The sequence below is a fragment of the Bos mutus genome, chromosome 19 (genome assembly GCF_027580195.1).
Source record: "Bos mutus isolate GX-2022 chromosome 19, NWIPB_WYAK_1.1, whole genome shotgun sequence".
In the NCBI taxonomy this organism is placed as follows: Eukaryota; Metazoa; Chordata; class Mammalia; order Artiodactyla; family Bovidae; genus Bos; species Bos mutus.
The window spans coordinates 1,600,006-1,627,696 of NC_091635.1; the positions used below are offsets into that span (position 1 = coordinate 1,600,006).

Here is a 27,691-nt window from a genome sequence, read left to right on the forward strand (position 1 = left end):
AATGGTGCCTATGACTCACCTGGAAACAGTTACACAAAACAGTTTCTAGTGAATAATGCAGGTCACAGAACCACATGTAAAGTATGATCTTATTGTATCATACTAAGTATACGTGGTCTCAGAAAAGCCTTGACAGGGCAACAAAAGTGAGCCAGTGGTCACCTCTGGGTGGTGGAGGAGGGGTTTCTAAAAAATCGTTTTATGTGTTTGCTTATTTTTGTCTGTGCTGGGTCTCCGCTGCTGAGCAGGCTTTCTCTAGCTGCAGTGCGTGACCTTCTCACAACCGGCTTCTCTTGTTGCAGAGCGTGGGCTCCAAGTCACGAGAGCTCCAGAGCACAGGCTGGGTAGTTGGGGCGCACGGGCTCCGTTGCTCCAAGGCCTGTGGGATCTTCCCGGACCAGGGATCGAACCCATGTCTCCTGCATTGGCAGGCAGATTCTTTACCACCGAGCCACCTGGGAAGGCCAAGGAAGGGTTTAAGTGTAGTTTTCCCTACCTTCATTTGGCCAATGAATTGGTATTATTTTATAATACCAAATATAATATTTATTAATATTAATATATTATTTATAATGAATATACTTTATAAAATTAAAAACTATAAAATTTTAGAAAGCACCTGTGTCCAAGGGGTTCAGAGGTGGGCTTGGCAAGATTATCCTCTGGGGCTGGGTTCACCCTGTCATCCTATTGGCTGGCTGGCCTGACCTGTGGCCCCCAGCTGTCTCCAGGTCAGAGGACACAAACCCCCTTTCACATTAGTCTGGCAGGAAGTTTATAGCTACCTAGAAGCTGGAACATCCCTGTGTCCCATGGCCAGTGGTGAGAAGGAAGGGCTTTAATCTGGCGTCCCTGGCTCAGATCCCTTGAGAACTTTACAGGTGAGTGGCTGCTGAACCCTGACCATGCCTCCTGTCTGGACATGTGTGATGGGAGTCAGGAGGACTGGGTGCCGCCTCCTCCAGACCTGTTCAGTGACCAGGTGACTTCATGCATGAGTCACGTTGGCCCTGCCTGCTCAAGAGTGCTGTAATTGAGTCCCGGTTCCTGGACAGCTGGACCAGGAAGAGATGCCACACCCAGACTGGTGGAAATGGGTCCGGTAGCTGCAGCCATGGTGTGTGGGTTAGTCGCTCCATCGTGTCCGACTCTGCGACCCCATGGACTGCAGCCCGCCAGGCTCCTCTGTCCATGGGATTCTCCAGGCAAGAATACTGGAGTGGGTTGCTGTTTCCTTCTCCAGCAGGTCTTCCTGACCCGGGGTTTGAACCCAGGCCTCCTACGCTGCAGGCAGATTCTTTAATCTGCAGCCATCACCTAGGGAAATACAGTGCCAGCCGGGAGTGGCAGTTCCTCTTCTCTGCGCCTGCCCTCAGGCCAGGTTCCGTCCTCAGTACTCAGTTAGAGGGGCCTGGGCACTTTTACTCTCCAGGGTGAAAATTCTGAAGGCATGGAGGCCAAGATTGAGGGGACACAACTGTTCAGGAGGGGGCCCCTCTCTGGGGACCTTTCTGTTCCCTAAGAAGGTGACCTCTGACCTCCTATCTGAGGACCTGTCTCATCTTGTCTCTTAGGAGGCAGCTTTAAACTAGTGAACCAGGCTTGCAAATACGTTGTAGGGAAGAGAGAGGAGGAACTTACAAATGCAAAGAGAAGAGACGCGTGAGTGCAGTGCAGTTCGGAACGGACTCCGAGTCGTCATTGGAACCAACCGTGAGAGCTAAGTCACTTCAGTCATGTGGCCTCCTCTCGACCCCACGGGCTGTAGCCCACCAGGCCCCTCTGTCCATGGGATTCTCCAGGCAAGAGCACTGGAGTGCATTGCCATGTGTTCCTGCAGGGGATCTTCCCCACGCAGGAATCAAACCCGCATCTCCTGCATTGGCTGGCGAGTTCTTGACCACTGAGCCGCCAGGGAGTGTCCACCCGTCTGTGAATGGATGGGGAAGACGTGGTGTGTATGGATATGTACGTTGCCCGGCGCTTGAGTGTGCGGTGGGGCTGGGAGCCTCTGCTTTTCTTGGGGGGTCACGCCGGCGCCCCTGGCCGTGGGCTGAGCTCTGCCCCGACCTCGACCTCCACATCGGCTCCCCGCCACCCTGGCGGCAGCTGTCTCCCTCCCCTCTGCCCGGGACACTGCGGGGGGCTCCAGGGGGCCAGGCAGGGCCCAGAGGAGGGGGTGTGGCCGGGGTCCCGCTGGGCAGATCTTCAGGCAGGTGCCTGGTCAGTGGGGGCCTGTGTGTCCTGCTGGGAGCAGGCCTCGCCGAGAGTCGATGAAACCGAGAAGACAGTCCATGTTTTCACAACGGAGCGGGACAGACAGTACCCGGAGCACCGCCCTGTTCCCCCCGCCGCCAGCCCGGGGCGGCCGGCCACGCGCTGGTGCCCCCTCCCCATCCTCCCTTCCTCTCCTGGCCCGGGCGGCGCTCAGCTGATGGGATGAGGCAGCGTCTCCTGGAGCGGCGTTTCGTCCCGTGCTGGGCGAGGACGCTCCGCGGGGCTTGGCCGGCACCCTGCGGGGGTGAGAGCCTGGGCCGGGGGCAGGGGCACCGCTGGGCGGCCTGGCCTTCCCCCAGGCGGAGGGGCCCAGGCTGCGGGCGGCCACTGAGTCCCCCCACGCCCTCCCCGCGTCGCAGCAGCGGCCCTTCCCCGCTCCAGACCTATTTCCTCTTCGGGACAGAACAAGCACCTTGTTTGTCCCCTAACGGACGGCTCCTCTGTCTGGAGAATCTTCCCTGCTTTATGTGAAGAGCAGAGCTGTTCCTTCCTCCCCTGGTGATGAGGAAACATGCTGCTGAGTTTGGCATCCTTGCCTTCTGGGAGACCTTGGTGTAAGGTGATGCTACCCGGCAGTTACGTAACCTTTCCCACTGGGAAGCCGGCTCTGCGGCCCAGCTGTCTGTCCGGGTGGGGGTGCGAGGGGGAGCGGACAGGGGTTGGGGGGGCAGACGGGTGGGGGGAGCAGACAGGGGTCAGAGGGGGTGCAGGGGGTTGGACAGGGGTCGGGGGGGCGGATGGGGTCAGAGCGGGGCAGACGGGGTTAGAGGGGGCCGACAGGGGTCAGACAGGTTGTTGGGGGCAGTCAGGGGACAGAGGGGTTGCAGGGGGTGCAGACAGGGGTCAGAGAGGGTGCGGGGGGGGGCGGACAGGGGTCAGAGGTGGTGTAGGGGGGCGGACAGGGGTCAGAGGAGTGCGGGGTGGGGAGGATGCTGGCAGCCGGCCTGCTGGGGGCAGGGTCCTCGATGGGACCAGTGGGAGTCAAGTGATGTCCCTTTTCCAGCCACCGGCCACCAGGCTCGGAGCACCCCCACCCCGCTCACGGCCACCCAGGCCAGCTGGAGTCCTTGGCCTCACTAGAGGCCTGGCTTCCATGTGTTTCTAGAAAACTAGAGTGTGAGCTCTGGGCATCCTTGGCAAAGGCACATATTTATATTTAGAAACGAAGGCTGCTTCTTTAGAAGGTTATAGAATGTGGACTCCTCAGAACAGGCGCGTTCTTCTGCCCCGAGACACTCGTATAATGGCTTGAGGGGCCAAGCAGGTAGTTCAAATGAACACATGCTTGTTTTTGTCTGTTGTGGACAGGACTAGGGATTCGGTCAGTGGGACAGAGGGCTCTTGTCTAATGACATTCAGATTCAGTTTAAAAACAAAGTCTGCTTCGAGCCAAAGCACAGTGTCAGAGGCCTGCGTTCAGCGCACGGGCTGCCAGGCGCGGCGTCTGCCCATTCCTGTCTGTAGGGGATTTTTTTGTGCCTTTGTTTTGTTTGGGTTTTTTCGGGACCGCATTTGTTGGGCACTCCTGTGGCAGGCACCGTGCCCGAGGGCCTTGCTCAGAACTTTATATACATTGTCTGACGTCAACTTTCCAGCGTCCCATGAGACCAGTACAGTCGCTTTCCCCCTTCAAAACTGAGGAGGAGGAGACAGAGGGACGTTAAGATTTCCGCCTGGACGTCCCTGGTGGTCCAGCAGTTAAGACTCTGCACTTGCGATGCAGGGGCCGTGGGTTCAATCCCTGGTGGGAGAACTCAGATCCCGCGTGCTGCCTGAGGTCTCACGACGAGAAGGCCTTCTCCTGTTTACCTTACTGCTTTTTCTGAGCCTCTGGTCCCAGAGACTGCTGTCAGAGTGACCTGGAATGACAGCCCCACCCGAGACTTACAAAACCAGCATCTCCAGGGGTCCTTTGGCAGCTCCATGTGCTGAGAGGCTTGCCAGCCTCTGTGAGCAGCCCCGCCCTTCTGACTCAGGGGGCCGTGGCGTTTGGGAGGGACCCTTTCTGGGAAGCGCCCGTGTGTCTGAACATGGACCGTGGTGGGGCTTCCTCCACGCATCTCAGAACGGCCTCTCCTTGCACAGCCAGGGAGGAAGAAGTAAGCACACTCATGAATCATGCTTCTGTTTATATTTTGGTTGCTGAGGCTAAATATTTATTGCTTTAAGTAAGAGGTTCTGCCTTAATTAGAGTCATAACCAACCACAAGCGCCTCAAAATGCATTCTCATGGCTGTCAGACGTGGTTTCTCAGCAGAAAGCCAAATTCAACGGATGCTTTGGCTCTGCCAGTGTGACTGGTCCAAGTGTGAAGGTTGCTGTCCACGAACAAAGAGCTTTTGAAATTAGAAACTGCACATTTTACTTTATGGGCTGGACTCAACTGTTGCTCTTACTCACTGTAACGGAGAGGGGAGAAGGTCGCATTTGTTCTCTGGGGCTCAAAGGCACAAAGGCCAGATGAAACCTGTCATTAGACACACGCTGGGTAGTTTCGAGACACATCGTGTCCCCTTTCTTACTGCCCTGGAACTGACGCGCTCTACGTGAACTCACCAGGAGAGCTTTACAGGGCTTTCCTGGTGTCTGGACCCCAGCTCAGGTCAATTAACTCACAATTTCTGGGAAATGGACCTTTGCATGAGTATTTCTCCAAAGCTCCCCTAGTGACTCGAGTCTGCATACAGGGATGGGAACCACAGTCCTAGAAGGTCCTAGGAGCTCTTAATGACGGAGGGTGCCGGCCGTGTAGTCAGCCTTGGACTCAAATCCCGACTTGACTGTTTCCTTGCTGTGTGACCTTGGGCAAATTATTTAACCTCTCTGAGCTTCGACTTCTGCCTCTGAACAATGAAGAGTCACAGTGCTCAGCTCAGAAAGTTGCCCTGAGGGTTAAGGGAGACCGTTCAGGGAAGTCCGCAACTCTGTGCTTCGGGGAGGCTCAGTTAAGTGGAGGAATTACTGTTCCTAGTGTATATGTCCCAAGTCGCTTCCGTCATCTGCAACTCTGCGACCCCATGGACTGTAGCCCGCCAGGCTCCTCTGTCCATGGGATTCTCCAGGCAAGAACACTGGAGTGGGTTGCCAGGCCCTCCTCCAGGGGACCTTCCCAACCGAGGGACCGAACCCGCGTCTCTTGCGTCTCCTGCCTTGGCAGTGACTTCTTTACCACTAGCACCACTGTGAGTGTGTTAAGCGCAGGATGAGGGCCCATTAGCAGGAGCAGGAGTTGCTGAAGAGTATCAGGGGACCAGGGCCGGCTACTGTGGATTTCCGTGTTTGCTGGTGCAGATAAAGCACAGCACACACCGGCAGGTGTTTCTGATCATCAGAGGCTTGGCTACCAGGCATCAGCCCCGGGGACCCACAGACAATGCCAGTCGAACCTTTCAAAGTCGGCCCACTGCCAGCAGTGCTGACCAGACGCTGGACACTGGAATCCGGAGCAAGAAGATGGGGTGTGTACACATGTATATTTATAATTGCTTGCCTGTGCTCTGGACTCTTGAGATAAGTTCCTTTCAAGGACGAGGCTTGTGGGCATGGCTGGAATATATCAGTGTGTCTTTCTGGTAAAGCCAGAAGCTGGGGCACAGACAGGTATCAGCGGGCTAGTCTTCAAAACATAGATGGGGGTTTGCCCGCCACCCCCCGGCAAGTGTCCACACCAAGAGGCTCCTCCCAGCCAGCCTTCTCCTCTCTTGTACTGACTCCTAATCTTTGCAGGTGGCTGTCCGCTCTGCTGACATGTACACGTTTTAGAACTGGCCAAATCCCTCTTCACCTCTCCAGCTTTCAACTCTCTGCTGAAATAAGGCAAACACATCGACATATTTTTCTCTGAAAAAGAAGGAGGGAAGTTAATCATCTGAAAAAGAAGAATACAGAAGATTATGACACATGAGCAGAACCCCTAGTAGCGAGGGCCCATTAGCAGATTCACTAATTACAGGCCAGTGTGTGTGTGTGTGTGTGTGTGTGGTGTGTGCTGTCGTGTCTGACTCTTTGCTGCCCCATGGACTGTAGCCAGGCTCCTCTGTCCATGGGATTCTCTAGGCAAGAACACTGGAGAGGGTTGCCGTGCCCTCCTCCCAGGGATCTTCCCCACCCAGGGGCCGAAACCATGTCTCTTGCATCTCTTGCATTGGCAGACGTGTTCTTTACCACTAGTTCTACCTGGGAGGCCCAGGGGCCTGGGTACCCTTCTGGAAATACCTTGGAGGCAGAGATGCAACTCTGGTGCTGACTCTGGTGCCCACAGTCCCATCAGAGTGCAAATCCCCATCTTGGGCCTTCTGGTTGACCTGCAGAACCATTGACTGGTTTCTTGGAATTGAAGCCTTCACTTTTCCTTAGCATCTGGCCTCAGAGGCTAAGCAAGTTCATCGGAATACTGTGTTCCATGGACTTGCAAATAAATGGACTCCATATTCTCACCCACCTATTTCCCAAGCGTCCCTAGAAACGCCCCTCATGGGTGGGGGGGCGAATGTGTGCAGGGCTTGCGCGCGTGCGATGCTCCCACCCTCTCTTGGCCCAGAGCAGAGGCATAAGTCATGCATTCCACAGCCACGTGGGAGTGTGATTTATGCCCCAGCAGCGCCGGATTCTCTGCTGCATGTGCGTGAATAACGGCAGGGGGCTCTGGGCCCCTCTGGACAGCAGGACTCTGGATGGCGGCCAGATGCTTGAGACACCCCAGGCCAGGCCACAGAGTTTCCCACCCAGCCCACTTGGTTCTGAGAGCCCCACACCCCTACACAGGAACCGTCCACACGGACGTGAGTTGGTGCGTGTTTTGTTTCTTACTTCAACACTTGGGGGGACTCCAGAGCTGGTTATGAGAAAATTCCAAGAATGCTGGGCACTTCCGGTGTTGGGAGCTGGCCCGGGACTTCAAAGGTTGCCTTCGCTGCGGGGTGGCCGCTGCAGAGCGCGGGCAGCCTGGGCTTCTCCCCCCACCCCTGTTCACGGCAGCCAAACATAAGGCCGTCGCATGACCGCGGCCTGTGTGAGGCACACACAGCCTTCGCCTTGGAAGGCCTCTGACACGCTAACCGTGTGGAATTCCTGGCTCAGCTGGGCTGAAGTCGGGGCGTGTGTGGGAGTGGTGGGGATGGTCATGGCTAATTCAACGCGACGTGTATTCAGGATGTTTCCATAAGGCATGACCTCATCCCTTCCAGCCCGCTGGTCACCGTTACACTGCTGGTCACTTTTGACTCGGTAGTTACGAAAAGAATTCCTTTAATTACCCCGTGGAAATTCGTAGATTACACATAGATTGTTCTTACCTCCCCGAAAGAGGTAAGAGGTCAGAGCTATTATGAATGCTGTCTCCACAACATTGGAACAGCTCATTCATTCAAAAATAAAGGCAGCCAAAAGGGGGGAGAAAAGTGAGGCAAAGGGAAAATACAACAAAATCTATGCCAGGTCAGTTGTTGGCATCAGACAGATCAAATAGCTGGGGGGAGTTTCTGCCTTTAGTCAAATAATTTTATTTCCCATCCTCAACATGACCTGTTGGAGAAGGAAATGGCAACCCACTCCAGTGTTCTTGCCTGGAGAATCCCAGGGACGGGGGAACCTGGTGGGCTGCCGTCTATGGGGTCACACAGAGTCGGACATGACTGAAGCGACTTAGCAGCAACAACAGGACCTGTAGGAAGACACATTCCTTCACGCGTTTGTTTGACAGGTATTTGTTGAGCTTCTACTGTGTCTCACCTGTGTTCCCTGGTGGCTCAGAAGTTAAAGCGTCTGCCTCCAAAGCGGGAGACCCGGGTTCAATCCCTGGGTCGGGCAGATCCCCTGGAGAAGGAAATGGTAACCCACTCCAGTACTCTTGCCTGGAGAATCTCATGGACGGAGAAGCCTGGTGGGCTACAGTCCACGGGGTCGCAAAGAGTCGGACACGACCGAGTGACTTTACTTTCTTTGACTTTACTGTGTCTCAGGCGCATGGGATGTTTGCCGGGTCATGCTGTGCAGGTGCTCAGGAAGCCAGGCAGTAAAGAAGCCAGGCAAGCTGATGGTCATACGTGGAATGAGGGAATTAGGTGACGTGATTCCATAACGAGGGACAGAGGCGGCGATTTACACCTTTATCCAGTAAAATAAAAGCACGTATTGAAGGAGATTGGACTTCCCAGGTGGCTCAGCGAGTAAAGGATCTGCCTGCCAACGCAGGAGACGTGGGTTTGATCCCTGGGTCGGGAAGGTCCCCTGGAGAAGGAAATGGCCACCCACTCCGGTGTTCTCGCCTGGAGAATCCCGTGCACCAAGTAGCTTGGCGGGCTACAGTTCATGGGGTTGCAAGAGTCAGACACAACTAAGCGACTGAACATACACACATATTGAAAGAGATTAACTAGGTGAATAAAAATGGCTGATTACCAAGGGAAGTCGGGCCTTTGCTGGAACTATTGGGAGCTCTCAGAGCATCCCCGTCAGGAAGGACTGCTCTTCCCAGAGAACCGACTGCCTCCGTGTCTCGCAGGGGGAAGTCCCGCCAAGCAGACCACCTGGGAAGGAGGGCACCGCGTCCCGGCCCTGGCTTACTGGCCCGGCAGGGTCCCCGTCAACGTCACCAGTGCAGCTCTGCTGAGGTATGACCCCCCCAGTTCCTTGAGATGCAAGAAGGCGTGTGCTTGGGTGGCTGGAGACCTCCCCCTCGCCGACCCTGGGCAGGCGTCCACAGGGCCTTCCCAGACTCAGACTGCAGCTGCGCGGAGCTGCGTGCAGGCCAGCCTGTGAGCTCCTTAAAGCACAGAGGGCTCTTCAGGCCCTCCTCCGGGGAGACCGTCTCTGGGAAGAGGGCGCCGGGCGGGCTGCATGGCCGTCAGCACTGGCTGCAGTGGCGTCTGCAGCAGCGTCATCACCACTTTCCTTGGGCTACGCTCCCCTGGTGGCTCAGATGGGAGGGAATCTGCATGCAATGCGGGAGACCTGGGTTCGATCCCTGGGTCAGGAAGATCCTCTGGAGAAGGAAATGGCAACCCACTCCAGGCTTCTTGCCTAGAGAATCCCATGGACAGAGGAGCCTGGCGGGCTAAGGTCCATGGGGTCGCAAATAGTCGGACGTGACTGAAATGACTTAGCATGTACTCATGCCAGCTGGTGGTAGGGAACGGGGGAGAACAGATCACTGAACCCGGATGATTCCCCCCTTGGGGGTAGGGCAGGTGTCTGAGGGGGGTCACTCAGATGGATAGCCCTGAGAAAGGGGTCTAGGCATTCACGTGCCCTGGAGGGGAGAGAGAGGGAAGGAGGGTCCCCCTGGCTGGGGAGGAAAGGCTGAATCCTTGGCTCAGGACCTTCTTCCTGCCTCTGCCTAAGAAGCTCCAAAAAGAAGTGCCCCTTTCTTCGTAGGACAACTGTCAGCGTGATCACATGTCAGATCATGCCGATCTCCTTATCGAGGCTGACCCAGAGGCCATGTCCTGGCACAGAGCTCGGCCGTGGTGAGCGTCCTGAACGCAATGCCACGCGGCCCTGATTCCTAACTAGGGGGGCATCCTCCTCATGGTGTGCCCCATGGGCAGGGGTGCCAGGTGCTTGCTTACGTGCTCAGAGGCTTTGTTCTGGTTAAAGACTAATTTTCTAGTTCCAGAGGTCCTTCGCCATCAACCAGTTGGGTTCTGGACTAGAAAATGCAGCCCAGAGGAGGAGCGCACATCTCACTGGTGTCCTTCGGGGCGGGGCGGGGGGCGGCGGGGGGCAGGGCTTGAAGCCATGGGTCGGAAGGGTAACCAGCCGTGATGCCAGAGCAGCGGGTGGCCAGGCCCTGTCCCTGGGCCCCCAGGAGCCTGTGGTCAGCCCAGTACCATTGGGGAGGGTGTTGCCCAGCAGGTGTGACAAGCAACTCGGGCTGGAGTTTGTGACGTCAGGTTGGCCGGGAAGCGGGCCAGGCGGGCTGCTTTTCCTGGGCCTGACTCGCTGCAGTCAGGCCAGGGCTTCACGGGCTGGGCTGGACGTGCACAGGAAACTCAGCCAAGGGTGACGTCACCAGGAGCCAAGCAGGCTGTTGTCGGTTGAGAATGGCGTCTGTGCCTACCGTCGGTCACCGTGCCTCGATGGAGCGGCATCCCTGTGCTCATTAGTTCAGGCTTCAGAGGTGACAGCTGACTCAGGGGCTCGCTGGTGAGTGTCCCAAGGAAGCCTGTCTTGGGGACCTCCCTGGCGGTCCAGTGGTTAAGCCTTTGCCTTCTAATGCAGGCGGCGCAGGTTCGATCCCTGGTCGGGGAGCTAGGATCCCCCGCGCCCAAAACCAAAGCATAAAATTCTTCAATGAAGATGGATTGTTGTGTCCAGTATGGATCAGGCATGGCTCCAGGGACCGGATGTTGGAACAGGCTCATCAGACAGATGGAGAAGGAAATGGCAACCCACTCCAGTATTTTTGCCTGGAGAATCCCAGGGACAGAGGTCCTGGTGGGCTGCAGTCTGTGGCATCGCACAGAGTCAGACACAACTGATGCGACTTAGCAGCAGCAGCAGCAGCAGACTGAAAGCTCCTGCTGTTTTGGAGCCGATGTCCCTTCGGGAGTGCAGGGCTTGGCAGCACACGCCGAAAGGGCCCTGTGGTCTGACCCTAAAGCCCTGAAGCAGGGTATCTCGACCTTGGCGCTGTTGACATTTGGGGCCGGACTGTTCTCTATGGTGGAGGGTGTCCCAGGCGTTTGAGGATGTCTCTAGATGCCAACGGCTGCCCCAGCCCCAGCTGTGACGACCGGGACGTCCCGAGGCAGCTCCATGAGCCCCTGGGAGGACAGGCTCATGCCGGTTGAGTCCGAGCTCTCGTGCAATGCCCTGGGTTGTGTGCAGAAAGGGGTGGGTCTGCTCGCACCTGAGCTGGGAGCCACGTCTCCTCTGTCCGGAACCAAGGACCACTCTCGTGGGGACTCCTGGGCCAAGTCCACAGCGACGATTGGGGCAGGAAGGACGTGAAATAACCTCATGTGAAAAACAGCTAAGGGTCTGTTTTGCCAGGAGAGTGGATAGTCCCTCGGGTGAGGGGGGTGCGGCTCTTTCCCCAGATCGGAAAGGCAGGCTGCTGTGTGCAGGGGCCACAGCTGTCTCCAGGCAGTGGGTCCAGAAGGATCCACAGCAGGCAGTGCCCTTCAGGGGGTCCCATGGGCTAGGCGCCACGCTCCCCCGCAAGGCCCAGCCACGCCTCCCCTTTCAAGACCCCGTCCCTGTTGCTGTGTCTGGCAGCGGGCTCCGGGGGAATGGGTGGTCCTGACGACCTCACTCCGGGCTGCGTTCTGCTTGGTCATCGACGTGCGCGCTTTGGTGTTGGGTTTTCCTGGCGCTCTGGTCATGCTCTGCTCCCTGGAAGGTGCTGATGGAGCTGCTGGTCTCCCAGGGGGACCTGGGGGTGCTAGGGGAGCTGCAGCCTCTCCAGCCTCCCCCACGGGACCTGGGCCAGGAATGGGGGCACCTAGATTCCCCTGGGGGTAATGCGAGTGAACCCCACGCGGGACGGATGGCAACTAAGAGAGGCTGAAGAGCATGCTCCCCATGCCCTGGGCTGGTTCCCGCTTCTCCACAGTTCAGAGGGGTTCTGCCGGCCCCTCCCTCGCTCTAGACCCAGAGTCAGGCCTGTGCACCCCAACCGACCCACCAGAGCCCCCCACTTCTCACTGCCTGCCTGCAGATCACACCTGCCCCGAGGTCACGTCCTCACTTCTAGGAAGCAGCCTCCCCCATCCCCTCCCTCACCCCCTCCCCACCCCCTACTCTGGACTGGCTTCTGGACTGCTCCGTACTCCACGAGGGCTTGCTGCCCTTCCTGCCTCTGCACGTGTGTGGGGTGCCAGCTCCTGGAAGGAGCATCTCGGGAGATAAGCCGTTGGCCCCGTGGACTCTGGAAGCCAAAGGGAGAGCAGAGACTCTTCCCAGTCAAGGGGGAGGGTCTGCTGTGGGCGGAGCCCTGGGCCAGAGGAGGGGAGGATGTTTGCTGGGAGGATGGCCTGCCAGGTCCCTTCTGAGACCCCTTCCTGTGGGGTGAGGCTCCCCGCAAGACCCTGGGCTGGGGAAGCCGGAGCCCATCCTCTCCCAGGGACGTCCAGCCTCATGTGGCCAGGCCCTTGGGTCTCCATCGAGTCCCACTGACTCTTGGTGGGCCTGGCCCTCAGAGTCACAGCACTGCTCCTGCTGGAACTTTTTTTTTTCTGACCAGAATGCAGGAGGGAGATGTGCCTTGGTATGGAGGCAAATGGTAGCATGTGACTTCAGAGAAACTCAGACTAGGCACACCCGCCGTCGTGGCCGCCTTCGGGTGGAGGGGCTGTGGGCGTGGTGCTCCTTCACGTCGCTGGGCGTTACCTTTTCTCCTGCCCTCAGCACAGACCAGGGCTTCCCAGGTGGCCCACGCGATAAAGAAGCCGCCTGCTGATGCAGGAGATGCAAGAGACGTGGGTTCAATTCCTGAGTCGGGAAGATCTTCTGGAGGAAGAAATGGTGACCCGCTCCAGTATTCTTGCCTGCGAAATCCCACGGACAGAGGAGCCTGGCGGGCTACAGTCCATGGGGTCGAAAAGAGTCCAACACGAATGAGCACCTCCCCCCGGCCCCCAAACATGGACTAGTTTGTAAAAGGAATAAAAGGGCTTAATGAAAGGGGATGGGATGTGTCACCCATGACCGTGTTCTAAACACAAGCGAGCTATCTGCAACATGGAGACCCCGGGAGGAAAATGAAGTAAATATTCCCCTGCAGATGCTGGTCACACACTGCTCCCGCTCGGCGGGCGGTGGTGGCCTCGGTGGTGACAGGTAGAGCCTCTTAGTTCTCTTTTTATTTATTTTTAAAAATGATTTTTATTGCAGTCTAATGTTGTGTCAGTTTCTGCTGTACAGCAAAGTGACTGGTATACATGCACATCAGTTCAGTTCAGTTCCGCCGCTCAGTCGTGTCCGACTCTTTGCGACCCCGTGGACTGCAGCACACTGGGCCTCCCTGTCCATCACCAACTCCTGGAGTTTACTCAAACTCATGCCCATTGAGTCGGTGATGCCATCCAGCCACCTCGTCCTCTGTCACATGGAGCCCCTCTTTAGAGGCTTTTCCCGTCTGGGCTGTTAAAGAGTATGGAGTAGAGTTCCCTGCTCTGCACTTGCTGTTTAGTCGCTCGGTCGTGTCCGGCTCTTTACGACCCCATGGACTGTAGCCGCCAGGCTCCTCTGTCCATGGGACTCTCCAGGCAAGAAGACTGGAGCGGGTTGCCACTTCCTCCTCCAGGGGATCTTCCTGACCCAGGGACTGAACCCTGGGCAGAGGATGGCCCGTACTGGGGGCCGTCCAGGTGGGTCTGGCCCCAGGATGACCAGGCAGAGGGCCTGGGGACACTGGGGCTGACTCTGCCTGGTCTTCCCGCAGCGTGCTGGACATCTTCCCCACCGTGCTGGCCCTGGCAGGGGCCCCCCTGCCCCAAGGCCGACGCTTTGACGGTCTGGACGTCTCGCAGGTGCTGTTTGGCCAGGCGCAGACGGGACACAGGGTAAGTAGAGGAGGTGCGTGTCCTCTCGGGCTCGTCGGGAGGCTGGCCTGCCGCCCCCAGTGGGGTCTGCCTGCTTCTGTGCAGACAGACCTGTCCTCAGAAGATGCCCGCCAGTGGCCGCTGGAGGTCCAGCGTGTCAGACCCCAGGGAGGGGGACTCCTTTGACAGGAACCTCTTCCCACTCCCTGCTCTGCTTCCTGAGTCAGTCCAGCTCATCACCCAGATTTCTAGGTAGCAGTTTGGCCTAGGGCAGGTGTCCGTGGGTACATATTCCCTGTAACAAATGATTTTTTTTCTCACCATCATTTAATTTTCTGACATGACGTAGGCAGAAGGCACAGGTTTTAGCTGGATGGGATGTGTGAGCAGCGTCTGCGTTGTGCATCCTGGGCTCCCTGCCTCCCCCCTCCACTGACCCCGCCAGAACGAAAGCTCCCTGAGGGCAGGAATCTCATCAGGGAATTCTCAGTGCGCTTAACACGGGGTCTGGCACCCAGCCAGCGTGCAATAAATGAGAATTGAGTGAATGACTGGATGGATGAATGAGTGAGCGGATGCATGGATGATGTCCTGGGGGTCGGGGCCCCTGACCTCTCCCGGCTCCTGGAGTGCTCAGTGCACACAGCCCTTCAGCCCCCAGGCCCCTCTCTGGTGTTCCCGGAAGCATTTGGTGGCTGTCTCTCTCTCTCTGTTTTACTTTTGCCAACAGGAAGAGGAAGTGGGAGGAGGGAAGGAGGCGGGTGGGATCCGGGCCTGGCTTCCCAGTTAGGACCTGCACATCAAAGCGTCTATTTCTGGCCTCCCCAGAGTCACAGGGAAGTGAGTCGAGTGTCCTGGGGCAGTTCCTGAAGGTGCCCCGCCCCTCTCCGGTGCACTGGTCAGAGTGGGCCCTGGGCTCCTCCCTGGAGGCCCAGGCTGGCCCCTGGGGCAGAACAGCTCCTCCCAGCCAGTCTGATCCCCGCCACCGCCCCCCACTTCCCGAGCTGCAGACCCTGCCAGGCCCAACCCTGCTCCCCGCCCCCACCCAGGACAGCTACGCTGGAAGGTGGCTTCTGCCCCTGGGCTGGGAGCTGGCGGTACGTGGCCCTGGGGGGTTGTCCACTGCGTCAGCGGAGAGATGCTCCTGAGTGTCCAGGAGGGTGACTGAGGTCACCAGGAAACTTTGACGCTGGCTCCTCAACACGGTCCCAGCGCCCGTGGGAGCCGGCTCCTGGGCGCGGAACTTCCGTCTGCAGCCGGCGGAGACCTGCTTTCTCAGGCTGCCTCTTTCCGCAAACTCACGGGGCCCCTCTTCAGGGCTGCGTGGTGACTGACCTGGGCCCCAGGGACCCGGCAGGACGGCCCGATAAAAGCCACAGCTCCGTTTGGGGTTTTGTGGGGACGTGTGATGGGTGGGGACCCAGCTGGAGTGGGGCTGACGGCACCCCGTGACCCGAGGGAAACAGCCACGCCTTACCGCTCACCAGGAGCTCTGTGGGAACTTTTAGGGTGTGTCTCCCGTGGGCCCGGCCCCACCAAGGACTAGACTCCTGCACTGTTAGTAAAGACACCTGAGAGGTCAGCATAGCTTGCTGCTTCCCTGGATTTGGCCTTGGGCTTTTCCGAGTGTGTGCTAAGTCACTTCAGTCGTGTCTGACTCTTTGCTCTCCCGTGGACTGTAGCCTGCCAGGTTTCTCTGTCCATGGGATTCTCCAGACAAGAACAGTAGAGTGGGCTGCCATGCCCTTCTCCAGGGGATCGAGCCCGAGTCTCTTTTATTTCCTGGGGTGGCAGGAGGGTTCTCACCATGAGCCCCACCTTGGTCTTTCCTAGTCGGCCCCCAGAGAAACGATTGTAAATCCTCTCGAAGTTGCTGATGGAAGACCAGGAGGGAAACATAGGAGTGATTATAAAGACATGCGTACATATACATGTGTGTTTACACACACACATGCATGTGTGTATTTTTCCGTATTCAGTAATCACTTACTGAGTATCACATGCAAGGCACTGCGCCAGACATTCTGGGACATCCAGTGGCACATGACAGCCTTAAAGGTTAGATTTAAACGTTTCCACCTGTTTGGAACATTCCTTAACATGCAGAATATATTCATTCACTCCCACAGTATACACATGTATGTTTTAATAAACACAATTGTGTTCACCCTCAGCTATATTCTGGGCTTACAAGGTTCTGGTATGGGTTGGTTTAGAAAACCATTCCAGTTTCAAGAAGCTCGAAGGAACCCCTAGATTGTCATCTCAAAACTATGCGAAACGCCTCAGCCGTTGGGTGCTTCTGTTTTGCAAACGGGTAATGGCAACGGCAAGTTAGTGAGCTGAAGCAACGTGGGGCTGTGTGCACCCTGGCCCCGCCCCTCGGGCCCTGCGATGAGAGCAGATGCTGGGCTGTGGGTTTTCCGGCGGAGCGGTCTCACCGCCCACCTCGCGGACAGCCAGGGCCGTCTTGTCTGTGATGTTCAAAACCATGGCTGCTGACTCTATGCTGTGCGTTCCTGCGCACCCTGCAGTCCGGGGGTTGGGGGGGTCTGTGTCCAGGCACCGAGGGCAGCCACAGCAGGGAAGGGGAGCGGGGAGTTGGGGAGCAGGGAGGTGGGGCGGGCAGGGGGGCGCACAGGTCCCACTCAGGGCTCGCCTGGCTCCTGGCTGGAAGCTGGAGGTTCAGCATCACAGCTGGTCACATCTTATCCCTGCCCCAGGCTGACATGTCCAAGCCCGAGAACTGTCAGCCAATGGAAGGCTTCCGTAGCGGCTCTGCACCTGCTCTGCCCTGACCAACCTGGGGCCGTGTGGTCACACAGTGCCCAGCCATCCCTGGAGACCACACGTCGGAGAAGCAGTTAAGTCCTTAGCCTCTGGACCACTGATCACCTCTCTTAAGGAGAAGAGAGGCCCCTAGTGGTCAGAGGTGCTGTCCAGAGCGGCTGGCACAAGGCTGACCACTTTTGGAGATGGGGGTCTGCGCACCCGCACCCGAAGGGCTGGGAGCCCTCCCGGCTTTCTGGGGATGTCACCTAGGCACCGGCCCCCAGGGCTTAAAGTAAGGAGATGCCTCCCACTTGAAAAACGGTGATGGGATAGAATAAACCCAACAGGTAAGAAAAGCCACCAAGAAGATGCATGTGTTTGCAGAAGATAAAGTTATCTTTGAAATTTGGACTGCGTGTCCCCTGGGGAGGAAATGTCTCCAGCTGTGATTCGTGTGTAAATTCGCCAGCCTCCTTCCTCTGTTGATGTAAACAAGAACGCCGTGGTCGGTCGGCTCAGAGGGGAGAGCAGGGCGCGTACAGAGTTCTCCAAACCCATCCACGGGCCTGAGGGTGAGCCATTCCGCTTCCTCCTGGATTTCGGAAGCGGCGCCTGGCAACGCGAGTAAACATCCTGCCCTTGGCAGTCCGCCCTTGCCGGGGCTTCTGTTATTGAGAGTCACAGGGTGTCAAGGATTCTAACCCACAGACCAGGGCTCCCATCTCCTGGGTGTCTGAGTAACGTTGCAGCTCCTGCTGACAATAGAAAGCTCCACTTTCCAAGCACCCACCCCCCACTTCCTGTCCTCTCCAGAAGGAAACAACACAGCCTCCTGCGGTGAGAGGCTTGGCTTCCTTGGGCTGGAAAGGGTGAGGGTTCTGAGTTATGACCCTCTTCCTGTTTGGACGGGGCCTGTTGTCATCACGCCGCCGGGATCGCGGGCACTGTCACGAGAGCTCGGAAGCGGCAGGTGTTGGGGGGGAGCCACCCTCGCTGGCAGCCGCTCAGGGCCGGGAAACGGGGGGACAGCTGTTTACCGCTCCAACAGATGTTTCTCATTTTTTTTTTAGCTCCATGGAAACTTTGAATCACATAAGCGCCTTTCCAGCGATATATATCGGTCATGATTCATAGCAGGGCGGTCTCACACTTCCAGCCCAAAGCCCCCAGCTTTCCAAGGATGCTGGTCATTTATTTCCTACCAGACCTTGCCCTTGGGAACCCTGAACTCCACTCTGGGTCTCTCCATTCTGGAGGGCGATTCTTTTTTCTTTGGCAGGGTAGGGGGAACCATACCCTGTGGCCTGTGGAATTTAGCCCCCCACCCCACAACCCCGCCCCAGGTATTGAACCCATGCCCCTGGCATGCCCTGGCCACCTTGAAAACTGTAATCTGGGAGCCGGGGGTAGTAAGTAAAATAACAGTTATTTTTAAAATTTTATTTTAGGGGACTCCCGGCGGAAGAGTGGCTAAGACTCTGCTCCCAGTGCAGGGGGCCCGGGTTTGATCCCTGGTCAGGGAACTAGATCCCACGTGCCCCAGCTAAGACCTGGGGCAACCAAATAAATAAAAATGAAATCATAAGAAAATACTGAAGTAGAGTTGGTTACAACACTGTGTTAATTTCTCCTGCATAGCAAAGCGACCCAGTTATACATATGTGTACATTACTTTCATATTCTTCTCCATCATGGTTTATCACAGGGTAATGAACATAATCCCTTGTGCTGACCATTGAAATTCTTGATTTGGGGACAAGGTTTCTCTCATCCGCATTTTGCACCAGACCCTGCAGATGACCTGGCTAGTTCTGGGCTTGGGATCCAGCCAGACCTGTGACCCACTCGGATGAACTGACCCGGAGAAGCGCCGCCCGCTTAGGCTCCCAGGAGTAGGCTGTGGACCGGAGGCCTGTGTCTGCCGTGTTTGGGGCGGGGTGGGCTCGGTGGTGATGGGGAGCAGGGGCCACGACAAGCACGCTCCTGCTGTCCAGGGAGGGTGTCGGGCGCTTCACCAGGAAGCCCTGTCCCCTCCCCAGGTGCTGTTCCACCCCAACAGTGGGGCTGCCGGAGAGGACGGAGCGCTTCAGACCGTCCGCCTGGAGCAGTACAAAGCCTTCTACGTCACCGGTGAGTGGGGGGCGCCCCGCGGACCCCGCCCAGGCCTCACAGCGAGGGTGCGGCCCTCCTTCGGGGACGCGCTCGGCATCTCTGACGGCATCGCCCCCAGATCCGGTCCCAGGGGCCCGGCCACACACACAAATACGCAAGCAACGTCTTTCCACTCTGCCCCAAGCTCCCCGGCCAGCTCGGAGCTGGCCCAGCGCGTCCGCGCTGCTCTTTCTCCCGCGGAAAATCGCTTCACCCCGTGGTTCTACTTGTGGGGCCCGTGTGACTGAATGTTCAGTGGAGGCTTGGAGAGACTTTAAAGTGTAATTTGCCTGACAAGAGACTGTTTCAGAAAGTAGTTGTTTGTAGAAGGTCTGTTTAGCAAACTGAGGTTTCCTACTTCTTGGCTCACCCTGTGGGTGTCTTAAATGTTAACATATTTTAGAAACCTGGTATCAGATCAGGGATGGTTCTTAAACCTTCCAGTGGCTTCTTGCTTCCAACTGAATTCAAATTCCCTCCATCCTGGGTCCCTGAATTTTTTTTTTTTTTTTTCTGGCTGCAGAGCATGGGGATCTTAGTTCCCCAACGGGGGATCAAACCCACGCCTCTTTTAGTGGAAGCAAAGAGTCTTAACCCCTGGGCCACCAGGGACGTTCTGTATTTTCGTTTCTTTTTAAAACAGTTTTATTTGTCTGTGGCCGTGCTGGGTCCTCTCTGCGTGCGAGGTCGTTCGCAGTTGCGGCAAGCAGGGGCTGCTGTTCGTCGCGGTGTCGGGCTTCTCACCGTGACGGCTTCTCTTGTTCCGGAGCGCGGGCTCTAGGGCACAGGGGCTTCAGTAACTGTGGACACGGTCTTGTTTGCCTCACGGACCAGGGACCAGACCTGTGTCCCCTGCATTGGCAGGCGGATTCTTATCCCCTGGACCACCAGGGAAGCCTGTCCTGTGCTTGTCTGGTCTTGGTTCCCCAAGAGCAATGACCCTCCTTGGCCTCCAGATTAAAATCCCTCTCAGCTTTTAAGGCCACCTGGATGGCAGAATGCCTTTTCATCTTCCCAGCTGGTAGGATATGGAGAACTCTGATATTTACCACATTTTACCATATATGCCAGTTATTTAAGTACATCTTTTATTTCTCCTAGTAGTTTTAAGCCCTCTAAACTCAGCTGGCCAGTGGTGCTAGTGGTAAAGAGCCTGCCTGCCAATGCCGGAGACCGAAGAATCATGGGTTTGATCGTGGATCAGGAACATCCCTGGTGGAGGAAATGGCAATCCACTCCAGTATTCTTGCTGTGAGCCTTGTGGGTTACAGTCCATGGGGTCGCAAGGAGTCGGACACAACTGAGCATCTAAACACAAGCTCAACTCTGTAAGCTCTTTAATCTTTGTCCTCTTGATGTGCCTCGCACAGAATCTTGGATCTGGTAGGAACTCTAACACCTTTTTGTAATGAATGAAAAACAAGACCTCTCCCCACCCCATGCAAAAAAAAAAAAAACGCCCTTTCGAATCTGGGATCTGATATGGATTCCAGTTTGATTCAGTTATTTGAGTTAGAGCTTTCCAAAGAATTATAAAGAACAAACATTATTTGCCTTGAGCATGAATAAGTGACCCCAAAGAAAATGTGTCATAAAAGCAAAACCAGTTCTTTTGAGTTCATCACTTGAGGAATATTAAAGCTGCCACAGGAATGTTGTACTCTCCGAGACCTAAAATGCAAACCACTCAGATATTTGTTATGCTTTCAGATGGGAAGCTCTAGATTACAGCCCTTACATTACTCTATCGAAGAGGTATGGTTTCTCCAGGCTGAGTTAATTTCAGAAGTCGCAACCCAGCCAGAAAGCCCTTGGCACCACAGTGCCGAGATCATACGACATAATAAGACTGTTGGAAATGATCACAGTCAGAAAGGAATTATGACCCCCAGGGGAGGTCTGCTCTTCTCTACAGTCACCCAGCTCCTGAGAGAGTTAGCAAAGGGAGAAGGGAGATGTCAACAGATGGGGTGAAAACTGTGAACAGGATGAAAGAGGACGCAGCCTGAGGGAGCTCTGATTCCTTCTTCTCTCACTTCCCATCCTTGAAACTCTGCATCCGAATGACTTAAACCTGCTTTGGGCTGAGATGAATTGACACCTGCTCCATTAGACTGGAGAAAGACATATGTGTCCTGTGCTGAGGACGTGATTTTAGATTTTTCGGTGAACTAGGCTGTTGTTTATATTCATTGTTATGTGTGAGTCTGTTCTGTGACCCTGTGGACTTAGCCCACCAGGATTTCCTGTCCATGGGGTTCTCCAAGCAAGAATACTGGGCTGCCATTACCTTCTCCAGACAATCTTCCGCATCCAGGGATCAAACCCGAGTCTTCTGCATTGGAAAGGGGATTCTTTACCCTGAGCCACCAGGGTAGCCCCCTCACGGGCTGTTAATTACCACCTAATCTCCTTAAACTTGAGGAGGCTGGCTTTTATACTTGGTTAGAACTGGGCTCTGTTGAATTTTGTCCTTAATCTTAGGTAAATGTCTCCATCCTGGGACATAGTCTTCGCTCCTAGCATGAACGTTTAAGGACTTCAGTGGAGAACACGAAGTGTTTATCAGGCCTGTCTAGCTTAATAGCATTCACTGTGTGAGCTCCACATCCCCTCCTTGCTGAGCCCTTCAGACTTGTTGTGTGGGTGAACCGGTCTCTCCGCTGCACGCCGGTTCTGGGCTCACTCCAGTTAGCACTCAGAATTCATCGGGGTGCTCTGCACACCTCGGGCCGACGCTGGCTTGACGGGGTCTCTGCCGTCCCCTCCCCAGGCGGAGCCCGAGCCTGCGACGGGAGCGTCGGCCCCGAGCGGCACCACGAGCGCCCCCTCATCTTCGACCTGGAAGCTGACCTCGCGGAGGCCGCGCCACTGGACCGGGGCGGCGCGGAGTACCGGGCGGTGCTGCCCAGGGTCGCGGCGGCTCTCGCGGGCGTCCTCGCCGACATCGCCCGCGACCGCGTCTCGCGGGCGGATTACAGCCAGGATCCTTCCGTGCGCCCCTGCTGCGACCCCCGCCGCCCCGCCTGCCGCTGCCGGGCCGCGTGAGGGACGCACTGTACCAGGACGCCGCGGGTGCCTGCCCCCGCCGCGGCCCCGTGTGCTTTGAAGACGGGGCTCAGAGCTGTTTTGCAGTCACCGCTCTGCGTCCCCGTTTGAGAGCGCGCCGCGCCCGCGCTGTGAGCAAAGACAGGAGTCAGGAGTCAGACCAGCCTCTGAACTTGGGCGGTTATGTAACTGGACTCGCAGGCGGACGCTGAAGGAGGACCAGGCGAGACGTGAAGGTGCCTGCCTGGAACAGGACGTGACCCCGAGCAGCGCACAATACGCTTTAGTTCCTTTTTCTTTTTTTAAATGTACCCAGTTTTGCCGGTCCTTTGAACGGAGGCCCGTCCCTCTGGCGTCTCCGGCAGCCCCGCCCGCCTTTCCTGCGCCCGCAGACCACCTGGGAGCTTGTGACCGTGCTGAGTGCGGCCAGGAGGCGGGGTGCAGACCGGAGACGCTTCGGCCGGGAGGCTCCCCCAGGGACGCCGGGGCAAGGTGGACGCAGACGTGACGCAGGCCCGCTTGTCTCCGAGCGGAAGCGCCACAGAAGCCTCCCCACCTCCCTCCATCCCTTCCACAGGCAAATGTCTGTCCTTTGCGGATTTTAGGAATTCTTCCTGCTTCCTCAAACCACAAAGAAGTACAATTTTAAAGCCTCAGAAGTGCATTGCCATGATTTTATTAGTGTCCTAAATGGGACTGAAAGGTCATAAATGATTTATTCTGGTCACTGCAAACACCTTTTGCCTGGCTACAACAGCCTCTCTGAGTCACATACAAGGAATACAGTTCCGAGAGGTGTTCCTATAGGTACATTTTATACACAGCATACATGTTCAAAAGGATGCCCTTGTTCATTAAAGTTCGGGTTGTCGATGGGTATGGTTCGTTCCGGTGGACGCTGCAGCTGGGACACCCTTTCTAGGGCAGGACATGGGTGCAGGCCGGCCGGCGCCTGTCGCCCCTGCGCCCGCAGGCTGAGATCCACATCCTGGGGCTTCTGTCCCCCGCCCCCACTGCTCACTCAACCGCCTGCCTTTCGTCCACCTTCCTCGTTTGCTCCAGAACCTCCTGACCGGGGCGGTCCTGCTGCCCGTCAGGACGGCGTGGCTTTGTCCTGCTGATCTCCACGGCACGAAGTGATCTGCCGAAATCAAAACAGAGCGGCCTTACCCTTTCTGGGGGGTGCTGACAGGTGGGCGGCGTGCCTGCGGGTCAGTGTCCACGCGGGGCCAGGGGAGGTTCCCCATCCATCAGTCCACAGACCGGCCCTCGAGTGTGGCCACGGGGGTCACCTGTCTTCTTTGGGTGCAGAAAATACTATTTGTAATATATATGTATATGTGTGTGTGTGTGCAAGTGTCTGTGTGTTCGGTTGTCTCTCTTTGCGACCCCATAGACTGCAGCCCACCAGGCCCCTCTGTCCATGGGATTCTCCAGGCAAGAACACTGGAGTGGGTTGCCATTTCCTCCCCCAGGGGATCTTTCCAACCCAGGTCTGCACTGCAAGCCGATTTTTTTTTTACCATCTGAGCCACCAGGGAAGCCCAAAATATATATGCATATTGATATGTATATGTGTATTTTCTTTAAAGGCTCATCTTACTTGTAAACACAGACTGCTAAGTCACTGTGAAAAAGTCAGTAAACACCTTTGGTCCCAATTCCTTCACTCCTGCTCCCAAGAGTAAGACGAACATCAGAAAATATGCAGACTTGCCAAGGTCGACTTGTTACTGACCTAAAGCTGCTCCCTTCACGAATACAGCATCTTTCCCGAATACAGCATCTTTCCAAGGGACCGGAAACGATCAGTCCTCTTTTCTCTCACTGTGCTCAGAGCAAAGTAAATCCCAAGGAGGGAAGCGGGATGCTACCCAGGCGAGTGTCAGTGTGTTTGAAGAGGAAGATCAGCAGTGACTACACAGGGACCCCTTGGGATTATCCAGGCAAACCCCCACTCCTGTCTGTGAGCTGCTAAGACCCCAGGATGCATCAGGATCCCAGAGCACCTTTGGGAATGTGGGTAGAGATGAGACTTCTGGGCCAGTGTTTGTAACGGGCCTGGCACTTCAGGACAGGCACAGAGAGAAGTGTCTAGACTCTCCGGATAGATGATCGCAGCCAGCGAGGGCGTGAATGAGACAGTCCCTCTCATGAGAACGTACCAGGCCTCTGACCCTCGTGGCTGAGATGGAGAAACCCGCTCATTACCCATCGCTGTGCCTGCAGCCTCAGGGCAGGCCTGGGGTCCAATGGCCCCCACGAGTCCTCCCGCCGTCTCTGCACAATTTTGGGGTCTGCTTCAAAATCACTAGGGCCTGACGAGCATTCCAGGGAACCGTCTTTCGGTGACGGACACTCCCACTCGTATATAAATAAGAAGCCCCAATGCAATTTAAAGCAGCTTCCACTCATCTGGTGCTGATGTGGGAGACGGGACGACTGGCTCCTCCCAGGCTCCCTTGGCATTGCCTAAGCAGACAGGCATCCCATTCTGTCGCTAATTCTTAAGCATCTCCAGTTTTTTGTTTTTTACTCCGAATGATGTATCAAATAACAGGTACACCAAATAACATGGGGTACCTTTAATTTGATACAGGTTTTCTTTGGCAAGAGATCACCTCTGAATGCCAATATCCAGGTAACCCGGTTCTGTAAATATAAGAGGTTTCCAGGTCTGCTCTGGTTACAGCTGAGAGTCTCATAATCCAATCATCTTTTACAGCAGCCCCAGACTTCTATAACTGCTGAAGTGGGATCTGATGACGTGTAGGAAGGTCCCATAAACCACTGCATCTGACCTGCTCTGGGTTCCAAGGATGCAACTTCAGGACCCAGATGCCAAGTTTTGGGGGACAGAAAAGCTCCCTCTGTAGTGAGGAGGGGCAAGAGAACCCCCAAAGCAAAACAACTGCCCTACTGGGAAGCATTGAGCCAACAAATGTTTTTAAGCGCACAGTTTTAACGACGACTGCTTTCTACCCCTGAAATGCCAACTTCACTTGCTGGCACTGTGTGCGACGAGCTATAAAAAGCCAGAAATGTCCGTCTCACGCAGCACCCCATGGAGCCTTTTGGGAAATGACGAATGTGGCCTTTCAGCCCCTGCACGAAGGGCCCGTGGCAGCTTTTTGTTTTGTATTTTTTGGCTGTAACATGTGGCATATGAGATCTTAATTCCTCGAACAGAGATCACACCTGCACCAGTGTGAGAAGTGTGGAGTCTTAACCACTGGCCCACCAGGGAGGCCCCCTCCCTTTCTTTCCTCTGCTTAGACTGTCCTACAGATCTATGCAAGAGAGAAGCCAGACTCCCCCTCCATCCTCTTGCAAATGGAATCCACCTGGCATGAAATCAGCACGGAGAGAAAACACTGGTCCCCAAGACCTGTGCCCCAGCGGCTGCCTCTCTCTGCCTCCAGGAGGAACGGTCAGGGAGCCCCCCACGTTTAGGCCTAAACACTGCTTCCATCTCGAGATGATTCCAAGCTGACCGTCCCGGCTGCTCTCTAACTAAAGCTCACTAGAAGGGCTCTCTGCTGCCCGGAACAGAAGCTTGAAGGCTCAGAGCCAGGGGGACAAGCTTCTCCTCTCCCCAAGACGTGAGAAGGAGCCCTGCCCAGCGCCCAGCCCAGCCTGGGGCCGCCTCTGCCGGCAGGGCTGAAGCAGGGGCTGGGTGGGGGGCTGGGCTAGAGGGGTCGGGGGTGGGGGAGGTCCCCGCTGACAAGTGGCTCTGCAGGGTCTGTCTGTCAGAGAAGAGGGGCCGAGGGCCCCGTCCTGTCAGAGCATCACCTGTAGCACGAGGGCGCCAACGTTCTGCTAGGACATGAGGCACCTCGGGAAAAGGAGTTTACGGGCAGGTTCCTCCCCCGTGAGCTGTGAAAACACAGCTAAAGAAGCGGAACTGAGGCCCCGGTCTCTGAACGGGGGGAGGCCGCGAGACCGCCTGGGAGAGAACGCGCCGTCCTAACACGCGGGTGGGCTAGTCTGGGCGGAGGCCCACCGCACGCTAAACCCCGCTGGCCTCCCGGGTGTCCGGGCAGGATTAGGTGGTGCGGAGCAGACAACGGGAAAGAGGCTCCGCCCGGGCGGAGGGGAGGGCCCTTCCAGGCACAGGGACCGAGCTCTAGGGGCCTCCGGTGCTCACAGGAGGGAACTCGTTCTCGTCGTCCAGACAAACCGGTCCCGTTGCAAACTCGTGTTCGGGAATGACCTCCCCGCGGAGCGCCCCGCCGTCCTCGGAGTAACCTGCAGAACGGCAGTGCGGTGTGAGAAACGCTGGGGGCGCTGATCTCAGGCCTAGGTCGCGGGCCCACCCACCCGGCACGGTGACCGCCCAGTAACCCGCGGGCCCACCCGGCACTGTGACCACCCAGGCCCCCTGGGCCCGCCCGCTCACCCGGCACGGTGGAGGCTGCGGACGCGCTTGGCCTGGCTACCGTCGCGGCGTAAGACTGAGGTAAGGGCGGTCTGAGGTCATTTTCTTTATTCTCTTCGCTGGTTCCTGAGCCAAGCAAGCTACCGGCAGCGATGGAGGGGGCAGGGAGAGACGAGTGTTCACCTCCCGCCCAGGACACCTCCCGAGGAAGAGCCGGGGAGGCCGGGCCTGGCCCCGGGTTCAGGCGCAGCCCCGCGTCGGTTCCCCGGACCAGCACGCCCTCCGACGGCCGGGTCAGTCATGAACGTCCCATCCCTGGTTCCGGAACCTGCGCCCACCTGTGCGGTCCAGGCGGGGATGCGCAGGCCGGCTCTCCAGGGGGCCCAGGCCAGGGGCGTCCTGCCCGCAGACGGCAGGAGAGGTCTCCGTTCAGTTTGGCAAACACGTCCCAGGGACCCCGGGGAAGGAGGGGCCGGCAGGGATAGCCCGGCATGCCTGCTGCTGAGCCAACGGGAGCCCGACACCCAGCGGGGGCCCCCGCCCCGCACTCCGGGCCCCCACCGCACCCTGCCCCCGCACCCCGGGCTCCCCGCACCCCGGGGCCCCGCCCCCCAGCGCCCCCCAGCACCCCGGCGCCCCCTCTGCACCCGCACCCTTGCATCCTCTCGCACGGCACACACCTGCACCTCACACCCCAGCGCCATCCCCGCACCCAGGGGCCCTGCACCCCACCCCCGCACCCTGGCGCCCCCCCGCCCCCGCCACCCCACACCCCGGCGGCTCCCCCTGCACCACACCCCTGCACCTCGCGCACCCCGTGCCCCCTCTGCTCTGGGCTCAGGGGACGCAACAGCGAGTCGTGAAAGCCCGGCTTTCTGACAACTGGCCTCTTCACCTGTGGGTCTTGATTAGGACACAGTCTCCTCCGTCCTGAGGGTCCAGGTTGTAGACGTAAAGGTGCCCACTGGACGAGACGACCAGGAGCCGCGGCAGCTTCTGGATCCTGAGGGCCGAGAAGACACGCGCTGCGGTGCCCACGTGCGTGTGTGGGCTCAGACCCGTTTCCAGGGGCCAAGCCCCGCCCCGCGGCCCCCCCGCCGCCCCACGCCTACGCCTCCCCAGCGCCGGGTCCCGCCCTCCACACGCCCGAGGCCCGGTGGCCGGGAGCCTGGGTTTCTGGGGATCTCCTTGCGGTGTGTCCTACTGATGTCCCTTGACGATGGCTCCTTGTCTTTGAATGTAACTGTGTGGATGAGACAAAAGGTCGCTCCTGAACCCTGCACAGCAGGCCCAGTGGGATGCTGCCTCTATCTTTAACAGCGAAGGAAACGGTGGGAAACTGGTCCCCAACTTTACGGGCTCAGTTCAGTTCAATTCAGTCGCTCAGTCCTGTCCGACTCTTTGCGACCCCATGAATCGCAGCACGCCAGGATTCCCTGTCCATCACCAACTCCCGGAGTTTACCCAAACCCATGTCCATTGAGTTGGTGATGCCATCCAGCCATCTCATCCTCTGTCGTCCCCTTCTCCTCCTGACCCCAATCCCTCCCAGCATCAGGGTCTTTTCCAAAGAGTCAAC

At 57.1% G+C, this 27,691-nt stretch overlaps 2 protein-coding genes across 11 annotated transcripts in view; one reads left to right on the top strand and one right to left on the bottom strand.

The window, feature by feature from the left end:
- The window catches only part of ARSG (arylsulfatase G), a 103,277-nt gene extending 80,938 nt beyond the window's left edge, over positions 1 to 22,339 (top strand). For 4 of the 8 annotated variants that reach the window (XM_070388963.1, XM_070388957.1, XM_070388958.1 and 1 more), the window contains 4 exons: positions 8,780 to 8,888; positions 13,664 to 13,784; positions 18,575 to 18,665; positions 21,460 to 22,339. In XM_070388963.1, coding sequence (XP_070245064.1) covers positions 8,780 to 8,888; positions 13,664 to 13,784; positions 18,575 to 18,665; positions 21,460 to 21,734 — 596 coding nt within the window. In that variant the 3' untranslated portion in view covers positions 21,735 to 22,339. Of the gene's footprint in view, positions 1 to 8,779; positions 8,889 to 13,663; positions 13,785 to 14,112; positions 16,344 to 16,486; positions 18,499 to 18,574; positions 18,666 to 21,459 lie in introns of those variants that run through there. The other 4 variants (XM_070388959.1, XM_070388960.1, XM_070388961.1 and 1 more) reach the window with 4 other exon arrangements.
- A 52-nt stretch (positions 22,340 to 22,391) lies between these two features.
- The window catches only part of WIPI1 (WD repeat domain, phosphoinositide interacting 1), a 30,602-nt gene continuing 25,302 nt past the window's right edge, over positions 22,392 to 27,691 (bottom strand). For all 3 annotated transcript variants that reach the window (XM_070388971.1, XM_070388973.1, XM_070388972.1), the window contains exons 10-13: positions 27,008 to 27,115; positions 26,134 to 26,252; positions 25,882 to 25,982; positions 22,392 to 22,875 (exon numbers count right to left, since the gene is read on the bottom strand). In XM_070388971.1, the coding sequence (XP_070245072.1) occupies positions 22,828 to 22,875; positions 25,882 to 25,982; positions 26,134 to 26,252; positions 27,008 to 27,115 (376 nt within the window). In that variant the 3' untranslated portion in view covers positions 22,392 to 22,827. The remainder of the gene's footprint in view (positions 22,876 to 25,881; positions 25,983 to 26,133; positions 26,253 to 27,007; positions 27,116 to 27,691) is intronic.